Genomic DNA, 22,398 nt, shown 5'->3' with positions numbered 1-22,398 from the left:
ACAGCAATTCTAAAATAAATTTGAGTTGCTCATAGAACAAATAAACTAGAATCCTTGGGAATCAGGCCTGGAGATATGTGCTTTTATAAATCCTATTTTAAAAATCATACAGAAAAAATTCAGTTTTTCCTTTTTGTGTATATGGTTCTATAAATTTTAACATATGTTCAATTTGTGTAATGATCACCATAGTCAGGATACAAGACAGTTCTTTTACCCTAAAATTTCCTCATGTTATTCCTTTATAGTTAAACCTCCCCACTCACAGCCCCTGGCAACCAATGTTCTGTTCTCCATCCTCATGGTTTCATGACTTCAAGAATGTTATAGAATTGAACAAAACAGTATTTTTTTAAATAAATAAATTTTGAGGCTAGTTTCTTTTACCCAGTTTGATACCTTTGAGATTTATCTAAGTTGTACTGATAGTTCATTCCTTTTTATTGCTGACTGGAATTCTATGGTACGGATGGATATTTTGTGAATCCAATCACCCACTGAAGGATGTTTGAGTTGTTTCCACTTTGGGTAATTATGAATAGAGTGTCTCTATGGATCTCCACATGAAGTTTCTGTATGTGTATGTGTGTGTATGCATGTATGTAAGAGAATATATTTTAATTCCTCTAAAGTAATTACCAGGAATGTGATTGCTGGATCATCTGGTAAAATATATATGCTTATTTTTACGAAAATTGTCAAACCATTTTCAGAGTGGTTGTACCATATGTATTTTCATCACCAATATATTAGAATTCCAATTACCTCCCGTGCTTGTCTGCTTTTAAGACTGTCATTATTTTTTATTTTAGCTATTGTAAGAGATATGTAGTGTTATCCCACTGTGGTTTTATCTACATTTTCCTAATGTAGACTACTGATGTGAAACATCTTTTCATGTTCTTGGATACACACTTCTAATCAGCTCCTCAAGTTATTCTGATATACACAAAAGTTTAAGGACTATAGTTTCTTACAGGAAGATACCTGGAGTGATTATTTTTATCCATCTATGTATAGTACAACTGTATAATTTGACCATATGATTCTATTTAGTGCTATACAACTTAATTATTGTACTAAATTATTTGCACTCCTAAGAAATGTATCTAACAAATTTATAAAACATGACAGTGACAAAAAAAAAAAAAAAAGGCACTGTAAAGGGCCAAAAAGAGGGTAATTTAAATACAAAACAGCTGTTTATCATGTACTGGATCCTAGAAATACAAAGAAATTGAAGACAAAATTTGAGCTTTGAGTAATCTGCAGAATGGAAAGAAAGACCCATACAGAAGTGACTTCTATAAAACATGGTATGTTTCTAATAGCAGTAAATGTACAAAGCTGAAATGAGGGGAGGAATGACATTGTGGTTTGTGTTTGTCCCACTAGCACTTGCACAGCTAGTACTTACTGCCCATTTCTGGAATGAATGAATCAATGATCTGCTAGTTCCATCAAAGAAATCTTTACATAAAATGTGTAATGTATCTTGAAAGACAAGTGATACACTGCTACATGTGGTACAGTATGCAGCAGGATAAACAAGTATAAAAGCCAGAACTAGCAAAGAATACTGTGTGTCTGAAGCACATTATGTTCAGAAGGTATTCGGTGAATGCAAGAAAATGATGCTGGAAAGGAGGACTCGGTCAGGCTTTATATGGTCCCAAGCACAGGAGGAAAAGGGCCAAGTAAAGTTCTTAAACAGTACCAGATATGTTGTTTAGAGAGGTGACTTCACAGTTTTGCTAAGGACGAAAAGATGGAGATGAGCGGGGATGGAGCTATGAACAGTTCCAGTGAGAAGATGGAGACAGGAAATAGAGATGCTACATAAAGTCAGGGTGAGAGCAGGCTATACAGTAAGGAAAATTGGGTGACTGCCTAGGAAGGGAGGTAGAAAGGAAGGAAAGAATTAGGGCTGTTTCTAGTTTATTCATGCATACTTTGATGCATTAAATATGTGATAAGAAAAGTAGGATCAGGAGAGCCAATGCTTATGCCTTGGAAGGTGGAAAGAAGATTCAGTCTGTAACATGAGTTTAAGGACACCCATTATAAAGATTTTGGCTTTTATTTTGAATAAAGTAGAAAACCTCTCAAGGTTTCTGAGCAGGAGAGAGCTAAGGGTGATCAGTAAGGTTTATTACTCTAGTGCAGCATTTGGTAGAGAGAGATGTGACCAAGTATTGAATCAGGTGTAAAACATTTGAACAGAATAATTAATGACTCCAACACATAGCTGTGAATTTATATATGTATCTTTCTTATCTTCACTTTTTTTTCAAGATTTTATTTATTTATTCATAAGAGACACAGAGAGAGACAGAGAGAGAGAGAGAGATGGATGCAGAAAGAGAGCAGCAGGCTCCATGCAGGGAGCCCGACCTGGGACTCAGTCCTCGAACTCTGGGATCACGCCCTGAGCCGAAGGCAGACGCTCAACCACTGAACCACCCAGGTGTCCCTATCTTGACTTTCTTTCTTTTTTTTTTTAAAGATATTATTTATTTATTCATGAGAGGCACAGAAAGAGAAAGAGAGGCAGAGACACAGGCAGATGGAGAAGCAGGCTCCATGCCGGGAATCCGACGTGGGACTCGATCCTGGGTCTCCAAGATCACACCCTGGGCCTAAGGCAGCGCTAAGCTGCTGAGCCACCCGGGCTGCCCATATCTTGACTTTCTTAAACAACAAAGGAAAAAATAAAAACTAAAATTGCATAAGTCTGAAAACGAATGAAAACACCACACATCTAACTTATAGGACACAGTAAACTCAATGCTCTCAGAAAATATCATACCTGAAATATTTAACTAAATAAGAATATAAGTAAATTAATATCTAACTCAAGAGTTAGAAAAATGAAAGTATAACAAAACCAAAGAAAAATAAAAAGTAGATACTCTAATAAAGTTAAAATGGAATCTAATGATTTAAAATTTGTGAAATGGGTAAGCAAACACAAAAAATCTTATTTTGAAAGAAAAAAATAAAAATCACCAATGGCTATTGCTGGCAAGAACAGGAGTTGGCAAACTATGTGCCAAATGTCTGTTTTGTACATAAACTTTTATCGGAACATAGCTATATTAATTTGTTTACATATTATCTATGGCTGCAGTTGAGTAATTGTGACAGACATCATATTTCCACAGGCTTAAAATATTTACTGTCTACACTTTAAATAAAAGAAGATAGACAGTTGTACACAAGCACAACAGCAGAAGTACAAAGACACAAAATTCGTCATGTAAAAAAAGCAAATGTTCAGAAATATATCACAGTTTAAAACAATCAGAAAAGAGTACTTTGTAAAATCAATCCATACCATTTAAAAAACTGGGATGGATGGTCTTAAGGAAATACTTTATAACATTTATCCTACAAGTGATAGAAAGTTGTAAAATAATAAAAGCAATGAAAGAAAATTTAAAACTTATCAAACATCTGGACTTTCAAACTTTTAAAGACAAATTAATTCTAATACTATTAAAAGTCCCTAGGGCATAGAAATGGAAGGAAAGCCTCAAAATTAATCTTACAGAAGCAGTGAAATAGCACTGACATATAAATCTGATAAAGCAGCAGAAAACAGAATAAAACAGAGAAATCTCCCTTATGTATATCAATCTAAGTGGTAAAGAACTTTAGAAAACAGAATTCATCAATGCATTAAAATAATACACCACAACTAAGTACAATTTAACCTTAGAATTCAAGGGCATTATACTTCTATTTATATGAACATATTCAGTAAATGAAATGACATGCTTTGATTTTGAGTTTAGATAACTTGTCTTGGTAACAATGCCAATTCCCACTAACTTAAGGCATTAACTCAACTAAAACATGAATATGAGGTTTTATTCAAGTTCATCCTGAAAAGTAAACCTGCATATTTATTCAGGAAAAAATCTAAAATTGAAGAATAATCAGAATGACTATAGCCCAGGTACTAAAGATATTATAGTAACAATAAGAAACCAGTTGGATACCAGAGAAGATCAATGAAACAGAAAAGAAGTCCTGAAATTGACTCAGGCAAATATGAGAATTCTGTGTTATATTAAAATTTAAAATCAATGAAAGAAACAGGGATTATTCAGAAAAAGGTAATGGGTCCATTCCTATATGGAATAAATTCCAGATAGAACAAAGATTTAATAATAAAAATGGAATGAAAGTTAAAAAGGCTGGAGGAAATTATGGATAAAATAGGTATGGCCTTTATAAGCAAGAAAAAAGCTCAAAGACTATAAGTAAGTTGATAAAAAATTTCTACAAAGTAAAAATATTTATGAACAAATAAAACTCAAAAGTTAACTAGGAAGAAAATGTCTAACACATATGACAGTGCATACAATTTAATATACATACAATAGATCCTAGGTACAAATAAGCAAATTACAAAAAAAGAAAAAAAGGAATTTAAGTGGTCAATATGGAAGACGCTCAGCTTTATTTAAAATTAAAGAAATGTCAGTCAAAATAATAATGAAGTACCATTTTTTTAAACTCAAAAACTTGATGCTGTCCAGAGTAAAGTCACGTGGGAGAAAGTTGCTGCTTAAGGAAATGTAAATTGCAACCATCTCCCTAGTGGTCAATTTGAAACTGTTTGCCAAAATTTTAAATGCCTGCACCATGTTGATGTATAAATTCCACTGCTAGGGATTATCCCAATAGACATTACTGCAACTGCCAAGAGTATGAGCAAGAATGTTTGCTACAGCACTGTTTACAATAAAAAATAATTGGAAACAACAAAAGTGTCCATAAAGATAGGACTGGGTAAATGAATTAAGATAGTGTGCACATTATGCCATACTATGAAGTTGTTATAAGAATGAATCAGATCTTCTGTGCTAATTTGGAAACATTTTCACTATGTATTGCTACAAGAGACATGAGAGTGCTTATAACATGATCAAATCTGTTTACACTAAAACATACATGCAAATACATATAATGGGTCATTGCATAAAATCTTTCCTTACAAAGGCTTTTTAAGAGGAATTTCTTTTAGAGAAATGAATGGAGAAGAGATGGTTAAGACCATGAGTTAAAGAGCTTAACTTGTTTATCATGAGATGCTTTCTGAAGTATCAAAACAATCACTGCTTTTCCAACTGGCTTCACAGGGTGAGCACTACCTGGATCAGGCTTTACTATCCTCTGAATAGCTGCAGAAATAGGATTCATCTCGTTCACATTCTCTAAATGGAGCACTGGATTCTCCAAGGAAGCCATTCAAGACCTAATAGTATATTAACTGGATAAGTGTTTCTGCACATGGAAATACGGCACAAAAGAGCACGAACTGTGAAAAGGTAAAGGAAGTCAGGTGCTTCGTTTAAGAATTGTTTGAGTTTGGTTTTCTCTGACTTTATATTTCTACTTTTCACAAGTGAACTTCCTATAAAGGGCTATATTGTCAGTAAAATTAGAATGGAATGAACAACTGCTAAGATAATCTATTAGCGCACAGAGAGTACAAAATCTTTTCCCTCAGTGAAAGCATGCATGGCTTCCTTCCATGATCTTACATATCTTTGTCTTATCCATGAGATTGGAAGTCAGTGTGAGTACTTTTAAAAATGAGTAAGATTAAAATGTCACCACTTCCCAAAGCTGACATTCAAATTAACACAAATACAGGAATTAGAAACATAATTTAAAAAAAAACATTAACAACAAGCAATTGAGGTTATTAAAGGAAAACAGATTTTTTTTCCAATAAGACCAAAAATATACAGAAGCAACATAAGAACTTCAGTTAAGATGCAAGCCCTTGATGAAAAAGCATGACAAAATTGTGTAACTAATTTACAGTGATGTTTGTAAGCCTTCCGAGGTTATTTGTCTTGATAAGATATGCTTTAATGTGGATGATATCAAATCCATTAAGAAGGAACAACTTAACTACCATTAGAAAAACTAAAATTTGGGATCCCTGGGTGGCGCAGTGGTTTGGCGCTTGCCTTTGGCCCAGGGCGCGATCCTGGAGACCCGGGATCGAATCCCACATCAGGCTCCCGGTGCATGGAGCCTGCTTCTCCCTCTGCCTATGTCTCTGCCTCTCTCTCTCTCTCTCTGTGACTATCATAAATAAATAAAAAATTAAAAAAAAAAAAAAAGAAAAACTAAAATTTAACCAGGAAGCAAATATCTTCTTCCAAGTGATGCCATTCATTCTCACAATCATTAGTGAGAATGCATTATTAATGGCAGAAAAAAATACTGTAAAATTCTTATCTTGGTAAGTGCTATTTTTATCCTTCAATGTTTATAAAGATAATCAACACAAGAAAGTGGACCTGCTTACTTAGGAACATAAAACAGTACCTGGCTTCTCTTTTGACAAAGGAGTTTAGAGATCTAAGGAATATAATATGCAATTTTCCCTCACCCATCTCTCTCCTTCAAAGTTCTTGCTCCACTTTAAGCATTATTCTTGGAGACATCTAAAATTGGTTCTATTGACATCTATACCAAGTCATGTAATACTCGGTCCTCCATGAGGCTGTCAGAAGGAAATACATAATCTCTCCCACTCCTGTTCTCAGGATAAGGTCCACTAGTCATATAGTCACTAGATCAACTCACTAAAACTATGATCAGAATTTCTGATGATCATGTTAAAAGTTTTAGGGCCGTAGTTTCAGATTCTGATACCTGGCATAGAAACAGTTAATGGGAAACCAATTTCTCTATTGTACAAACATCTCCCAAATATTTGGTATTTCTTTGCTCTTTTTTAAAGATTATTTATTTATTTATTTATTTATTTGAGAGACACACACACACAGAGAGAGAGAGAGAGAGAGAGAGAGGCAGAGACACAGGCAGAAGGAGAAGCAGGCTCCATGTTGGGAGCCCGACGCGGGACTCGATCCTGGGTCTCCAGGCTGAAGGTGGCACTAAACCGCTGAGCCACCCGGGCTTCTCTATTTCTTTGTTCTTGACTCAGTTCCTTACCTTCTCTATTACTTCTACACCTTAGGATATGGAATTCCTTGCTCTCCTCTCTGAATTGCCACGCAATGATCAGCAAACTATATCATCTTCTATTACCTCACCTTAGCCGAAACCTGACTCTCTATGGACTCTGCCTCCCATCCAGCCCTCTCAAGTGGTGAGAGACGATCTCTCTCTCTCTTTTTTTTAATAAACTTTATGTATTTATTTATGAGAGACACACACACACACACAGAGAGAGAGGCAGAGACACAGGGAGAGGGAGAAACAGGCTCCATGTAGGGAGCCTGACATGGGACTCAATCCCAGGTCTCCAGGATCATGCCTTGGGCTGAAGGCGGCACTAAACCGCTGAGCCACCAGGGCTGCCCAAGAGACGATATCTCTTTTCCTCATCACCATTTCCAATTATGTACTCATTTTTTAAAATAAAAACTCCTGCTCTTTTAAGGCCTAGTCAATCTATGCCACCTGTCATTTAATCTTATCCGATGAAGACTTGACACCTATGGGCTCCTAGTCTTTCTCTCCATCCCATTCCTGCCATTATCCTAGGTGACAGTATTTTCCATGTGTACACCCAAAACACTCACTCTTCAGTTCCTTGACACCCTCCTTTCCAGTGACATCTCCTCTGTCCCACTTCAGCTACATCAATTATTATTTCTAGGCTTTGTCATCAACTCACAATTGTACCACTTCCAAAATCACTAGACAAACATCTCAACTTCTGATCAAAGCTTTGTATATTTCAAGCTTGCTCAATTTTTCTAAGTCTATTCTTTATCATCAATGACACTTCGATATCACAATTCCTCTACTTTTCTATTCATCAGCAGTACCTGCTTCTATTCCTCTTACCCAGACTTTCCTCTTGCTCTTTCTCCAGCTTAGAAAGCAGAGCTCAACATTTTAATCACCCTCCCACTAATTTCTTAAACTTATTTGCCCTTTTGTCATATCTGACTGGAAAAATGCTAAACTTGGAAAACCTAAGGTGGCTAATGTTTAAGAAAAAATATATACAGGTGCAACTTAAACCACTCTAAATCCATGATCACAATCTTAACAAGCCCTTAACACTGGACAGTGATTATACAATGTCTTTGGAGTCCATTTATTTTCACATGTCTCACAAGGTCTATAATAGGTCTCTATTTTTCCTCTACAAACTAACTACATTATTACCCTTGATTCTAAGATGACCTTAATATTGACTTCATAAAGAAAATACAAAAGACGAGGGCAGGAACCCTCATCTTCCTGCTGTAAACCTAAAACCTATTTGCATCAGAACCCATTTAAAAAATTTTTCCCTTCTGTTTTAACAGAAGTACACTAACTCCTATATAAGGAAAATATACTTGTTCTTTAGATCCCATATCTCTTGACTTCTCAGGACTCTTATATTATCTGTGGTTCCTTTTCTTTTCTATATGAATAGCTAATCAATTGCAATCCCTTCTCATTCTCTCTTGAACAGCTCCCATAAAATACAAACATGCTACTTCCACTTTGCAAAGAATATGTCTATCTTTCTAGGTACTACTTCGTATTTCCTAGATATCATCCCTTTTTCAGTTGTATATAAATTAAATTCTCAAAATCAGTGTCCATACTTGAATTTTCTATTTCTGCATTCATGAGATGACAATCTATTTTTTGCTCTTCACTAAGTGAATTAAAGAAAGCTCTAGGGATGCCTGGGTAGCTTAGCAGTTGAGCATCTGCTTTTGGCTCAGGGCGTGATCCCAGGTCTCAGGATCAAGACCCACATTGGGCTCCCTGTGGGGAGCCAACTTCTCCCTCTATGTCTCTGTCACTCTCTCTGTGTCTCTCATGAATAAATAAATTCTTTTTTTAAAAAAAAAAACAAAACTCCAAAGTCACCAGTATCTTGCATTTTGTTAAATACAATGAATTGTTTGCAGTCCTTATATTACTTGACTACTCACAGTGGTACTCTGTATAGATGATCACTTCACTCTGAAACACTCTTTCCTTGCCTCTATGACAGTATACTCCTTTGGGTTTAGGTCAATGCCTTGGAAGGTGCTTTGTTGGCTCATCCTTCTCTATCTAATACCAGAATTCCTCAAAATCGGTCCTGTGCTCTTTTTTGTTTTTTAAAGATTTAGTTACTTATTTTAGGGAGAGAGAGTGTGAGCACATGCAGGAGTGGGGGCAGAGGGAGAGAGAGAATCCTGAAGCAGGCTCCCCATTGGTGAGGAGCCTGAACAGGGCTTGATCCTAAGACCCTGAGATCATGACCTTAACTGAAATTAAGAGTCAAAAGCTCAACAGTAAGCCACACAGGCGCTCCAAGGTTCTGTGCTCTTTAATCACTCACATCCACTCCCAGTTTTCCCACTCCAAAACAGACTGCTTCTGATATATTAGATCGATATATCTATCCAATGCTTACTCTAGTTCTGTAAGTATCACAGGCATCAAAACTCAGCATATCCATATAGAATCCAAGATCCACACCTTCCCTCTAAAGTAATCCTTCTCTATCCTTTTCCTTCATAAATGACCCAACTACATACTCGACAATGTAAAACAGACATTTTTAGAAGCTAGAAAACTTCTAGATCTCTTCCTCAATCTTTTTTTTTTTTTAATTTTTTTATTTATTTATGATAGTCACAGAGAGAGAGAGAGAGAGGCAGAGACACAGGCGGAGGGAGAAGCAGGCTCCATGCACCAGGAGCCCGACGTGGGATTCGATCCCGGGTCTCCAGGATCGCGCCCTGGGCCAAAGGCAGGCGCCAAACCGCTGCGCCACCCAGGGATCCCTCTCTTCCTCAATCTTCCATATCTTATTAACCATCAAGTCCTAGCAATTTTATTTCTCAAATATTCCTCTAATGAATCCACATCTTCAAATGGTCTTCCCAATACTCTCTTGCTTTGCCTGGATGTAACGTGATCTTATTTACAAATACAATTTGGTGATGGTGTCACCCTCCTTTCCCAACTTCTCTAATAACAATCCATTGCTTTTAAGATAAAACACCAGATATGTAACATGATATACAAAGGTCCTCATGATCTGACTTTTGTCTATAACATTAGATTCATCTTATGCCACAAAGATACCATTTGCAACTCCTTATCATTTTCTGTTTCAGTCATCTTTTAAAAAAGAGTTATTTATTTGAGAGAGAGAGAATGTTTACACATATAGGGAGGGGTAGGGGCAGAGGGAGAAAAAAATCTTGAATCAGACTCCCTGCTGAGCACAGAGCCTAATTTCACACCCTGAGATCATGACCTGAGCAGAAAACAAAAGTCAGATGTTTAATCAACTGAGCTACCCAGGCACCTCTATGTTTTAGTCACTTTGACTTTTATCTACTTCCTTCAATGTGCTATTGCTTTTCTGATGTCAGAGCCTTTTGCTAGAATACTTTTCTGCTGTTCTTTGCTTTGTGATCTAACCTTCAAATCTCAGCTTCAACTGTATTTTCTTAGCCAAGACTTCACACCATCAGTCTAAATCAGATCCTCTAATTTTATTTTCCCCTAGCAATTCTGTCCCTCTTTATTATTTATTACAAATGTAATTAAATTATTTAATTAGGTGATTAATTACACTGTCCTTCTAGAACGTAAGTTCCATAAGAGTAAAGGGGCAGGTACTTTTTCTTCCTCAATTAAAGCAAAGAGTATTAATCAGCACCCAACTCCCAGATCCTTCTATGAGCCTTCCTGTATTGCATGGGTCAGAAGGTAAAAACTGTATTTCCCAGATTTTTTTGTAAGCAGGGTCCTGGAGGCAAAAATCAATTCTGCTAATCAGATGCACTTGTGTAAGATCTGGATGGTGGAAGTTAACAGAAAACCATCTTCCTGCTATTGTATTTTGCTGGTAAACAAGATATGGGAGAAATGACAGTTGAAGATTTTAACAGATGTATCACACATTCAAAACTTAGTTTTCCAGTGTGTTCCTGAGTATTGAAAAGACATGTATATTAGTAGCTGTGGTTTGGCAACTCCTGGATCACCATCATAGTAGCTGGATTAAATTCAATAGTTTTAATGGTAGCCCCTAACTTCTACTTCTCCAATCTTATCAACATTAGGAAGTACCTAATTTCTTGTACAAGATTCTTTTTTATTTTAAATGGACCTAGAGTGGTTTGTTTCCTTTACTGAATCCTAACTGATATGACAGTCTTCTTCAATCCACTGTAAACAGGCTGACAGCAGAGTTTCCTAGCTTGGTATCTATTGATCTACCACAGTGACCAGAAACTAGCTTACATTCAGTAAATATTCACCAAGTAACCATCACTAAAAACTGAGGCTTATAGATATATAATCAATTCACAAGGACACAGAATAACCTAATTCCCCATAGCCAATTTTTATATGTGATTCTGGCTGTGCTAATTATTTGCTGTAACTTAAAAGAAAGGAAGTACCAGGTGCTTTGTCTGTGTTAAAACCCTTGAAAGATGGTCTTGGTTTCCACATAGGTTACCCTAATATTACTGTAACCCAATTACATAGAAATAATTTAGCATTCCAGAGAGAGCACCTTAATTAACAAAAGGAAATCTCATCTAAAATTGCATTCTTTATACCTATTATTTCCATTTGGCCATAAAAGCCAAAATAACAGTAAAAAAATCACATTGTGAAATGGGATTTTGATCTTTAAATTTTATTAGTATAAATCTCTGTATCTCTAAGGATTTAATAACGTTAGCTATTTAATCTATATGTCTTTAGAGCTCTTCTCCTACTAAAGTATTTTCATATGAGAGAACAATATTCCAATTAACAGTTTCCAAAACAGCATGGTTCCTTAACAAGATATATATATATTTGTTGTAAAAAATTTTACTTTATGCTTCTAAAATACATCTTTAAGCATAAGAATAAAAATTGCTGTAATCAAAATTTACTTAAAGGTAATAACAAAAATAGTAAGAATAAGATTCCAATGTCATTTTCCATGTCCCTTAGGAAGAGTCTCCTTTACTCAAAGTCAGCCATCCATTAGACTGAAATGAACACCTGAACCATGGGATTTCCCCCTGCATGGAGGAAAATGAGTCCTACTTATCTGCACCTGAATTCTAGTCATATAACTTGTCTCTTCCACAGTCTTCAATAGCTCCTTACTGCATATAAAGTCCAAGTGCTTAAGCTTATGATTTAAGGTCCTCAACATACTGACCAAAATATATATGCCAAGCCCTTCGTGAATCACATACTCCAGTGAAAAGGGAATACTCTCATTGTCCAAATATATCCTGTGGTTTCCTTTGCTTATGTTCCCTTTCTTCTTTCCTTGGAATGCCCTTTACCCTTATTGCTGCAGATTGAGATACAAGATCACTGGTTTGAATTAATCTACTTTTCCTCCTTGAAGTTTTTATGTTTCTCTTATGTTATTTATCATATTTTGCTTTCCTTATTATGTATTCCTAAATCCTCTGCAATATTCCCTGTGTCTTAAAGACAGAGAAACTCCACCTTGTTTTGCTACTTATTTTCTGTGGCACAAGAAATTTGATCAATTGAATTAAAACTGACAGGTAATTTAGAACTGGACGTCTTATTATATACTTTATAATAATTGTTCTCACTAGGTATATAATATTTAATTGAATTGCTGTTCATACTTTTAAAAATTCCCCTGCTGTTGGATACTTATGCTGCATTTTTTTCCATTATAATGTGTTCGTGTATTTTCCTTTTCTTTTTCATCTGTCCTTGGAAAGATTTACAGGTTTAGAATTTCATGGCCAAAGGATCTGGAAGCTCCTCATGGCTCTTAACATATATTACCAAAATGTTTTTTTTTTTTAAAGGACTGAACCATTCATTGCCACAGGAAACTTAGAAATGTACCAAATCCTCAAATCATCTTTAAAAATAGACATTGTCAGTTTTAGTCTTTAAAGATTTATTAGGTTTAAGAGTAATTTAAATCTGTTTAAGTCTGTTAATTTGCAATATATTTCCAATTATTTTTTATTTCAGTTTACCTTTTTCTTCTCCTTGCTCATTTATTTACTGAAAATTTCATGTTTTAGTTATTAAACTTTAATAAGTACAAAATAAAGATGAATATACACATAAAGATGTAGATACTAATACTATAAAAATATAGTTACTAATATTTTCCCCAACCTGTTATTGTCTTTTACAACTCAATGTATTATTTTTTTGTTGTCCAAAGCTTCAAATTTAAATGTTGTTACATCTGTCATTCTTTGACGTTATCATCTTTTTTCCCTTTAAAGTACATATGTAACCATTTATAGAGTGTCTACAATATATTAGGCAGGATACATTACCTTATTTATTACAAAAATCTTAAGATATAGGTATTCTTGCCACCTTGTTTATGGTGAAATTGTGGCTCAAGGATATTAAAATAGGTTGTATTACAGTGCCTGAGTCCAGATTAATGTCCAGATTTGCCTGGATCCAAAGCCTGTATTTCTCAAGGGGCTATTTCCCTTTGAAAACAGAAAAGTCATGCTTTCAAAAATTCAGTTAAATCCTCAGTTCTATTTTATTTTTTTTATTAATTTTATTTGGTTTTATTTAAAATATTAATACATTTTTGACACTTCCTATACAGTTACAACAATGTTATAACACTAAAATTACTATATTAACGTCCAAAAATAAATGAGGTGACATGGTTAAGGAAAGAATAAACTCAGAAACATTTTGCATATATTTAAACAAAAAAATAAGAGAAAGGGGTCTGTTAGGCATCTGCTACTGTCTTTAGCTAGTAGATGTCAACTACACCAGGAAGAGTAATTCTAATTTTATTTGGCCATACTGACTGTAAAAACTGCTAAGGCAGAAATAAAGCTATTAATATTAAGGATCAGATAACTTATATCAAAGTCAAATTTCCTTAATTTAGGAAATTAATTATAGCTTTGAGCTACCGTGACTGGGAGGAGATTGTGAAGACCTTCAAGATATCAGAGCCTGTGATTGCTTCAGGCCAGAGTCAGCAGAGGCTAAGCGCTTGACGCCAGCAAAGGACTCAGATGGATAGTGAAATCCAAAAAGGGAAGCAGCATGTATTGTATATATTGTATGATTAAACATTTTTAAAGACAGATTGTTTTTAGTAAAATGTAGCTTTTGATAGTTATGAATTTGTCATGGTTGTCTTTGATTAAAGGAAATTCACTGCCATATTCATTAATTTAGGCAAAGGCTAAGGAGAACCTATGAAAAAAAACAAGGAAATAGTTGGTAGATCTAGATAACAATAAAAATATCAAAAAATGATTAAGGTAGCTTGAGGGACCATGTTATTATTGGATTTTTCATCGAGTTCTGTTTTAATAGATATTTCCGATAACTATATTCATTAGGCTTATTGCATGATAGACCATTTCTACCTATAAGGAAAATTCCTGATATCACTAATTATAAAAAGTCAAATCACATATCAGTACCTGTAAGTCAAAGAAAAACTGTACGGGAAGGAGTGGAAATACTCATCCCAGTACTAGAATATTTAAAGCCTGTTAAAAACTTGTCCCTAAAGGGAAGAATTTATTTGACTGAGATTCCAAGTGAAACCAAATCTGAAGATTCTAATTGAAATATTCATTCAACTTGAAATTAAATCATAATTGAAAATAATGGCTTAATAAAGAAAATATCTGCATCCCTAATGTTTTACTTCTATAAACCTAAGCTGCTTATGACTATTCCTTATGTTCTACCTTACAGAAAATAGTGGTTTCTTAATATCTTTGTGTGGGACAGCAAAAAATATGCAGGGTAAATTAGGGAAAGTTGTTCATATAAGTCATTATCTTTGTACCATTTTAAAATTTAGTTATTGATATTTATTTTCTAAGTATATATTAAATTTAGCTACATTTTCTAATGTATACTTTCTCAAAGTAGATTTCTATAGTATATGTAATGTTTTATCATTGTTCATTTTCCAAAACAACTCATATATTATTCCATTTGTTTCTCATAGTTAACTACTAGAATAGGTGTTATTTACCCTATCATTATTCCATTTGATAGAACAGAAATTAAGTTTCAGAAACATTTAGGTATTTAAGGCTGCAAGGCTTCTTCTTCTTCTTTTTATTAAAGATTTTATTTATTTATTCATGAGAGACACAGAGAGGGGCAGAGACATCGGCAGAGGGAGAAGCAGGCTCCCTTAATGGAGTCTGATGCGGGACTTGATCCTGGACCCAGGGATCAAGCCCTGAGCAGAAGGCAGACACTCAACTGTTGAGCCACCCAGGTGTCCCAAGCTTCTAGAGGGGAAGTTGTAAGCAGAGGTTTAAAGTGAACTCTTGCTCTGGGCCACATTTGGAAATGCTGAGATACTCCCTTCCCCATAGAGGAATGTGAGCTCCATCCCTAGTTTAAGCTACTCTTTCATTTTTCTTTCCCTATTTTCTTGTTTCAGTGGACAATTTGGAAATATAGTTTGTTTTCCAAATGATGGTTAATTTTATATAAAAATTTGGGAATGATATGAGGAGTCCTAAAATATATTGTTACTTAGTGGGAAGAAAAGACTCATTTTCGACTGTGGCTAAGGCACAGTCTTGTTACACACACACACACACACACACACACACACACACACACACACAGAAAGAAAAGGAGAACTTCCCCAATATAATTTTACTTATTATTTATACAAATAAAGTTAGAGTATTGAATAAAATTGTGAAGAAATGCTTTTAAGAATCATAATTGCTAAGTCAGGAACTGACATGGTTACATTAAACACTTAAGAGTATAATACTAGCATGGCATGGTAGGGATTTAGCTGTATTTCCATTAACAGGAGTCATGAGGCTAAATTTCTATGTACTACCATAGCAAATTTACCTTCTAATTTTATTTTAATGTTTTGAGTACTTGATTTCTCATTTTTCAAAAACATGGGAAAGAATATCTCCTATCATCATGATAATAGCTCCTCAGAACTGCTAGAATGTTAATACCATTCAAGTTCAAAAGGAACTTAAAGAAATAAGAATACAGCTAGCACTAGAAGAACAATCTAAAATTTGGAGCTTCAAGATAAAGTATTCAGAAAGATTACCTTATCTTTTGGTATAAAATCATATCCACCACCACAGAGGGGACACGTTTTTTTAATCTCTCTTTAGCAGAAATGAAGGATATGGTTAGGCTGCAGAAATGTTCTTCCATTTGATTAGAAACAAAAACAAAAACAAAAAGAACAAAAAACCTCAAAGCCCTAAATGCTTTAGAAAGTGCAGATCGGATTTGGTTTTGAACATTTAGGATGGAGCGTGGTAAAAAGGGCAGGCTTTGGAGTCAGACTGATGAAATCATAGCTTTACTACTTGTTACTTGGCCTTCTCCAAGAAAATTATTCTTTCAGTTCCAGTTTCCTTATCTATAAAACGGGGATAAGAATCTCTAAGAACAGAACAGTGGTGTAGATCAAATGAGAAAATTAAAGTGAGGCCATCTCATAATGTTTGTCTCATAGGAACAAAGGCGAAAGAAAGTAATTTGGGGGTACCTACTATCAGCCAAATATTATATGAAAGGCTGGGAATATAATAGTGAGCAGGACAATGTTTCTTGAAAACATGTACTTATTAATAAATGTTTGTGAATTTCATTCTTGTTTAAAAAAATCCAATAACAATAGGTAGATTGGATAAAAATCAAATATGATAAAAGTATTTTTAAAAAGGTGTAATAAAAATGACTTGGAATTTTCAAGTCTACTTAACTGTAATAAAACTTTCCATTTCTTCAGGTCTTTTTTCTTTTTCTTACTTTTTAGCATAGTGATCTGTGAATATGTTTGGTGACAACGTTAAATAAACATTATTTGAAAATGTCTCTATATAAATTATTTCTATATGCTTTATTTCATGTTGTATTTGAAATCCTTACACATATACTATATCAAGGTATAATGACAATATAAACCTATATCAAAGGTTCTGTGAGGACTAAATGAGTTATGTAGAAGGCAGTCAGGTACCAGTAAACACTTGATAATGCTAAATATTATCATTATAGGAAGTGAATAATAAATCTGCACTATTTGGAATAGCAATAGCTCTCAGAATTGAGAGGTATGAAGTAACCAGAAATCCACAAGGTGGCTCTCAAGGCTTGGCTTTTAAAAACAACAGATTTGCTTTGTACTTCCAAAGAAATGAAAGAAGAGTTATGAATGCCAACCCGACTTTTCAAAGACGCTCATAAATTCATAATTAGTAAATAACTGGAAAACAACAAAGCTGTTTAGTAAGTGTAATGTAATAGAGATTTTATAAAGTAGAAAAAATGAAGAAAATGAACAAAGTTTATAGTTCTAAGTTAAGAGAATCTGATGTTCAAAACACCCTATATCAGATTTATCATGTCCAGAATTTAAAATATCAATATAAAATGGTTAAATTCATAGTGGAGTCATAACAATTAAATACATTTTACCAAGATGATAAAAGTGAAAGTGTATAGCACAATGTCTGTCAGCTAACAGCTGTTCAGTACACATCAGTTAAATCTTATGCATATAAAATACTTTGAGGTTACTATCATTTTATGCCCACTGACTTTTTTATGTGAAAATTTATTTTCACAGCTTTAAATCAGGGCAAACATTTTCTGTCAAGGGCCATCTTGTATTTTAGGCTTATTAGTGGGCCACATAGTCCTCATAATAACTGTTGAATTCTTCCCTCCCAGTGCAAAAACAAAAAAGCAGCCGCTGACAAAGCTATTTTCTAATAAAACCTGCATTACAACAACACACAGCCACCTTTGGCCTTCAGGCTGTAGTCTACCTATTTTTGATCAAAATCATTATCCTACATAATTAAACAAAAATTCTGTAAATCTCAGGATACTCTCAATACTCAAATTATCTAGAGAAGCGCTTCTCAAACTGTGAAGTACAGTAAATCACCTGTGGATTGAGGTAGAATGTAGATTATGATTTGGTAAATCTGGCATGGGGCTTGGGGTTCTTCAGTTCTAAGAGGACTCAGGCTATTAAGGGCCTGAGTATATGTTAAGTTGCAGGTAGCTGCTGTCAAACTTCCGTGTCTCAAGCTTTCACATTCTTTTTTTTTTTTTTTAAGGCCTTATTTTTAAATAATCATTACACCCAAAGTGGGGTTTGAATTTACAACCCCGAGATCAAGGATCACATGTTCTACTGACTGAGCCAGCCAGGCACCCCTAAACTTTCACATTCTTAAAAAGAGCTTTTACTCATGCAGCTTTCATGTATCCATATTAACCTCAGAAATTAAAACTGAGGAATTAAAAAATATATTAATTAGTGTTTTAAGACTAATAATCCTATTAGATGCTAACATATTTTAGGGAACTTAATTGTATTTTATGTTTTAACTCTATTTTAAAGAGTAGGACTAAACACAATGGTAACCATATAGATAGATATAACTGAAAACATCATGCATTGAAATCATTTAGAAGATCATCAAAAGAATAGATTATAACATGATAAATATGTAAGATTAACTCCTTGGAAATTGGAGGTCATAGATCTACCATATATAAAATATCTGTAATATATGGCACAGTATATGCTTTATAAAGTTCTTGTATCTTGCCATCATTGTTCCCTACCTGTTTTTCTGCATGTCCATATTCAGATCCTTGTGTAGTTAAAAAGCAGGAAATCTGACCACTGTTTTTTGCTCTTTCTATTAGAGACATAGCTGTTCTTACAGTGGCATTTCGAGCATGTACAAACACCATCACCTAAAATAAAGAAAAGGAATTTATTTAATACTAAAATATATTAAAAGATAGCTTAATATTAGTTTGAAAACCACCATATGTATACTACCATTAATCTTCCAAAATATAATCCCTGGTTTATGAATTCCCCTACATTTCTTTATTTTAGAACAAAGTGCATACAAAATAAAAGTAAGTTAAGTAAAATTCAATACTAAGGCTTTATATACTGTTAACCTATAAATTAGTGGAAGTCAAAACTGAAATTAATGGATTGTATAAAATGTGGAGTTTAATTTGTGCTTTTCTCTTTTGAAGACATAATTCATGAATGAAATCATACATTACGGGGACAGAATATAAAAATATACAAGAGCCCTTTTTTTTTCTCCACCGTCAACGAAATTTCCAGTATTATCAAGATGTTTAAAGAAATTGAAAATGATAAAAACAGCCACCTTTGGACAAAATCATGTCAAAGAACCACCATTTAAAATAGAGTTTAGGGAACTGCCAGAGATGAAAATGCTTCTAGAGAGGCATTTGGAATTTTCTGTTGTTGTTGTTGTTTTTTTTTTTTTTTTTTTTTGACCTTCCTGTAGAATTACTCACAAAGTGACTGTGGAAATCTGAATTAGGGGGAAGTCACGTATCTGGATGCTTTGCCAAGGAGAAATGGAAAAAAGTCTTTTCAGGGACAGTCATCATGCAGAGTGTCAATGCAACTGAAGAGAATAAAATAAGAGAATGAGGAGTACTTTGCATCTGCTGCTATCAGTGCCTGCCTTCTCTCCTCCGTGTTTTTTCTTCTTTGGCTTCTATGTCCCCCCACATTTAGCTCACCCTAGTCTTCCCAAAGTGCCATTACTATAATAATTTATTCTTCTATATGGAAAATTGATCTTTTTCAATTTTATATGATATGAAGCAAGTATCTCTAGGTAATTTTTACATTTTAATCAAAATCTGAAACATACAACCTAAGGACAATCAGCAGTATGGATGCTTTGTGTGACTTAAAGACAAGTTCTAGCCCAGCTTCCAACCAAACTGAGATCTCTAAGACTCTATGGAGTTACCATGTATTTCTCTTAGGCTTCAGCAACATGGAGGTCCTAATTTTTGCCTTTCCCTCAATATCTCTCTATATTTTTCTGTTATGTTTTCCCAGAAACATAATTATTTAGTCATTTCCATTTAGAAAACTAAGTAACTGATGGTTTTAGTCAGGGAATTGATAGGCTCATACTATTTGACCTAAGTATAAGGGAAGGTCATTTTGAAAACGAACAAAAGTAAAAAGGCCTGGGATTTAGCTAGAAAGGAGACAGAGTGACACAGATCTAGATTACATGCTGTATAATTTACTCACAGTAATCTTATGCCTATAAACTTGCCAAAGAAACTGTTCCACATATGGGATGCCAATTATAATTCAGAGGACAGTAAAATCACAGAGAATAAACATTCAAGACATTGGAATGCTTAAATTACTAATATTCTTTTAGAAAGTATTCAAAGTGAAGGAGGGTAGATAATCTGGAAAAAAACAAAATTCTTCAATGAAAAACTTGCATTTAGAGACAATAAAACAAGCACTACAAGTCCTCTAGAGAGATTTAACATTAGTTAATCACAGCCATCAAGGATATAAAGCATAAGCTTTCATACATGGTTAGAGCTCTAACTGATTTGCTGATACTAATGTGTTTTGAAAAGAAATATGGTCATGAGTATCTCTAAAAAGTATCCGAATAAAATTTATTTCAGTAAGCTTCATGAATACTTGGAAAATTCTTCTGTTTTTCTTTTCAACTAAAAACAACAACAACAACAACAACAACAAACCCCAAATCTGACTTCGATAGGCTCTCTAGCTTTCTGGAGAAACATCTTTATTCACAGGATGTCAAGAGAATACCATTTAAGTTCATTGTAATATTTTCAACATTATTGACAGAAGCTGCTTAATATTAAGTTAGCTAGAAAATTCTCTTAATTCTAATGCCCTGCTGAAGCTTCATCAGTTCAGAATCTCTCAGATTCTATGATCCCATCTCTTGTAAAAAGTAAAAGGTATTTCAACAGTGAGTTTCTTCTTAAAAAGTTAAGGCAGATTTTTTTCTCTTATGTAAAATTAACTTTTATTACTCACAAAACCTCACTAACCTCTAATATTAAATTTTATGAAAACCTCAATTAAAATGAAATTATTTATTTTTAAAATTAATTTATGCATTCATTCAAATGTTTCTGAGATCACTATCAAGCCCTGAGAAAATTGCAAGAGAGTCAAAATTCTGCCTTCATGGAGATGATAATGTATGTATGATGTATTAAATAAGCACAAAATATTTTTTACTTGATGAGTATTTACTAGCCATGTATGTACAAAAAATGTTGGAAGATGAAATATGAATATGGGCAAGACATGGTCCCTTCTGTAAAAGACATGTACAAATTAAAGAAGGTGAAAAAAAACTAGACACATGGAGCAGCGATAATTCAGAAATGCTAAACATGGAGCTGGTGTGTCTCTTTCATTCATCCATCACACTATATTTGCACAGAACCTACTAAGTACCAAACAATGTACTAAGCACTAGGGATACAATGAGAAATAGGTTCTAAGGCTCCAAATGGGTACACTACTGTTGGCAAGGAAGAATCACTAGTAATTAGCTATCTGGCTATGGAAGCAGGGTGCAGGCTGGATGGAGAAGCCCACAATAGTATTTAAAGAATTTATTCTTGGTAATTTTAGTGTGTTAGCTTGAAGAAGTACATTCTCTTTCAAAGTTTCTTACACTGAGGCCCAGGGACCTCTTCATTGGAATTACCGCTGGTGCTCAAAAAAATAGACTTCTGGGTCCTCCCCTTCTGGGTCCTTCTTAAAAAGTTAAGGCAGATTTTTTTTCTCTTATGTTTTCTCTTAAAACCAACTGAGTAAGAATGTCTAGGAGTGGGGTCTAAAAATTGAATTATTAACAGCTTTTGAGATGACTACTGTACTACTGTGTGAAATTAGTTAATAATTACCACCAATTTACTTTTCTTCTCCTAAGTAAATTTAAAAGGAAATATAAATAAAATGACCACTACAAAGATGACATTAAAAATTCCCTAATAGCCTCTTTATTTACATATATACATATACATATTCATATATATATATGAAATATCAGAGAATATGAAGGCATTTCATATAACCAGTATAGCCCCAAGATCATTTCCCAGATGGGTTTTTATAATACAACTAGATTTTATTCTCCATAATTCAAATGCCACATTATGTAAATCCTGTTGATACAAAGAACATAAGGGAAAATAAAATATGACCCTAAATCTTCATTAATTATTTCAGTCTGACTTGTCAACTTATCATTTTGCAAATTATTTTCCACTGCAGCCATGAGAAATATTAGTTACAACTTAAAGTAGCAGTTTCTTTTTATTAAATGATCCATCACTTCTTGTTCAGTATAATAAACTCTCCTCCTTATTAAGAATTTTCTGTTTAGAGGCTCCAAAAGAAGCCATTACAAGGTTTTGGGTCTCTGTAACATACCTGATTTTACAGTTTGTTAATTTGGTTAATTAATTTAAATATATAAAAATTATAACTAACAGGACAGCACTGTTTCATTTGGCAGAAATAACTTC

At 34.0% G+C, this 22,398-nt stretch overlaps 1 protein-coding gene across 3 annotated transcripts in view; it reads right to left on the bottom strand.

Annotated features, from left to right (window-relative positions):
- Positions 1-22,398, bottom strand: part of ASCC3 (activating signal cointegrator 1 complex subunit 3) — a 347,397-nt gene that overhangs the window by 138,869 nt on the left and 186,130 nt on the right. For all 3 annotated transcript variants that reach the window (XM_041745387.1, XM_041745404.1, XM_041745396.1), the window contains exon 14: positions 18,622-18,756. In XM_041745387.1, coding sequence (XP_041601321.1) covers positions 18,622-18,756 — 135 coding nt within the window. The remainder of the gene's footprint in view (positions 1-18,621; positions 18,757-22,398) is intronic.

The sequence above is a fragment of the Vulpes lagopus genome, chromosome 1 (assembly GCF_018345385.1).
Source record: "Vulpes lagopus strain Blue_001 chromosome 1, ASM1834538v1, whole genome shotgun sequence".
NCBI lineage: Eukaryota > Metazoa > Chordata > Mammalia > Carnivora > Canidae > Vulpes > Vulpes lagopus.
The sequence above is the reverse complement of the archived record's forward strand: the minus strand, read 5'-3'. Positions and strand labels throughout refer to the sequence as shown.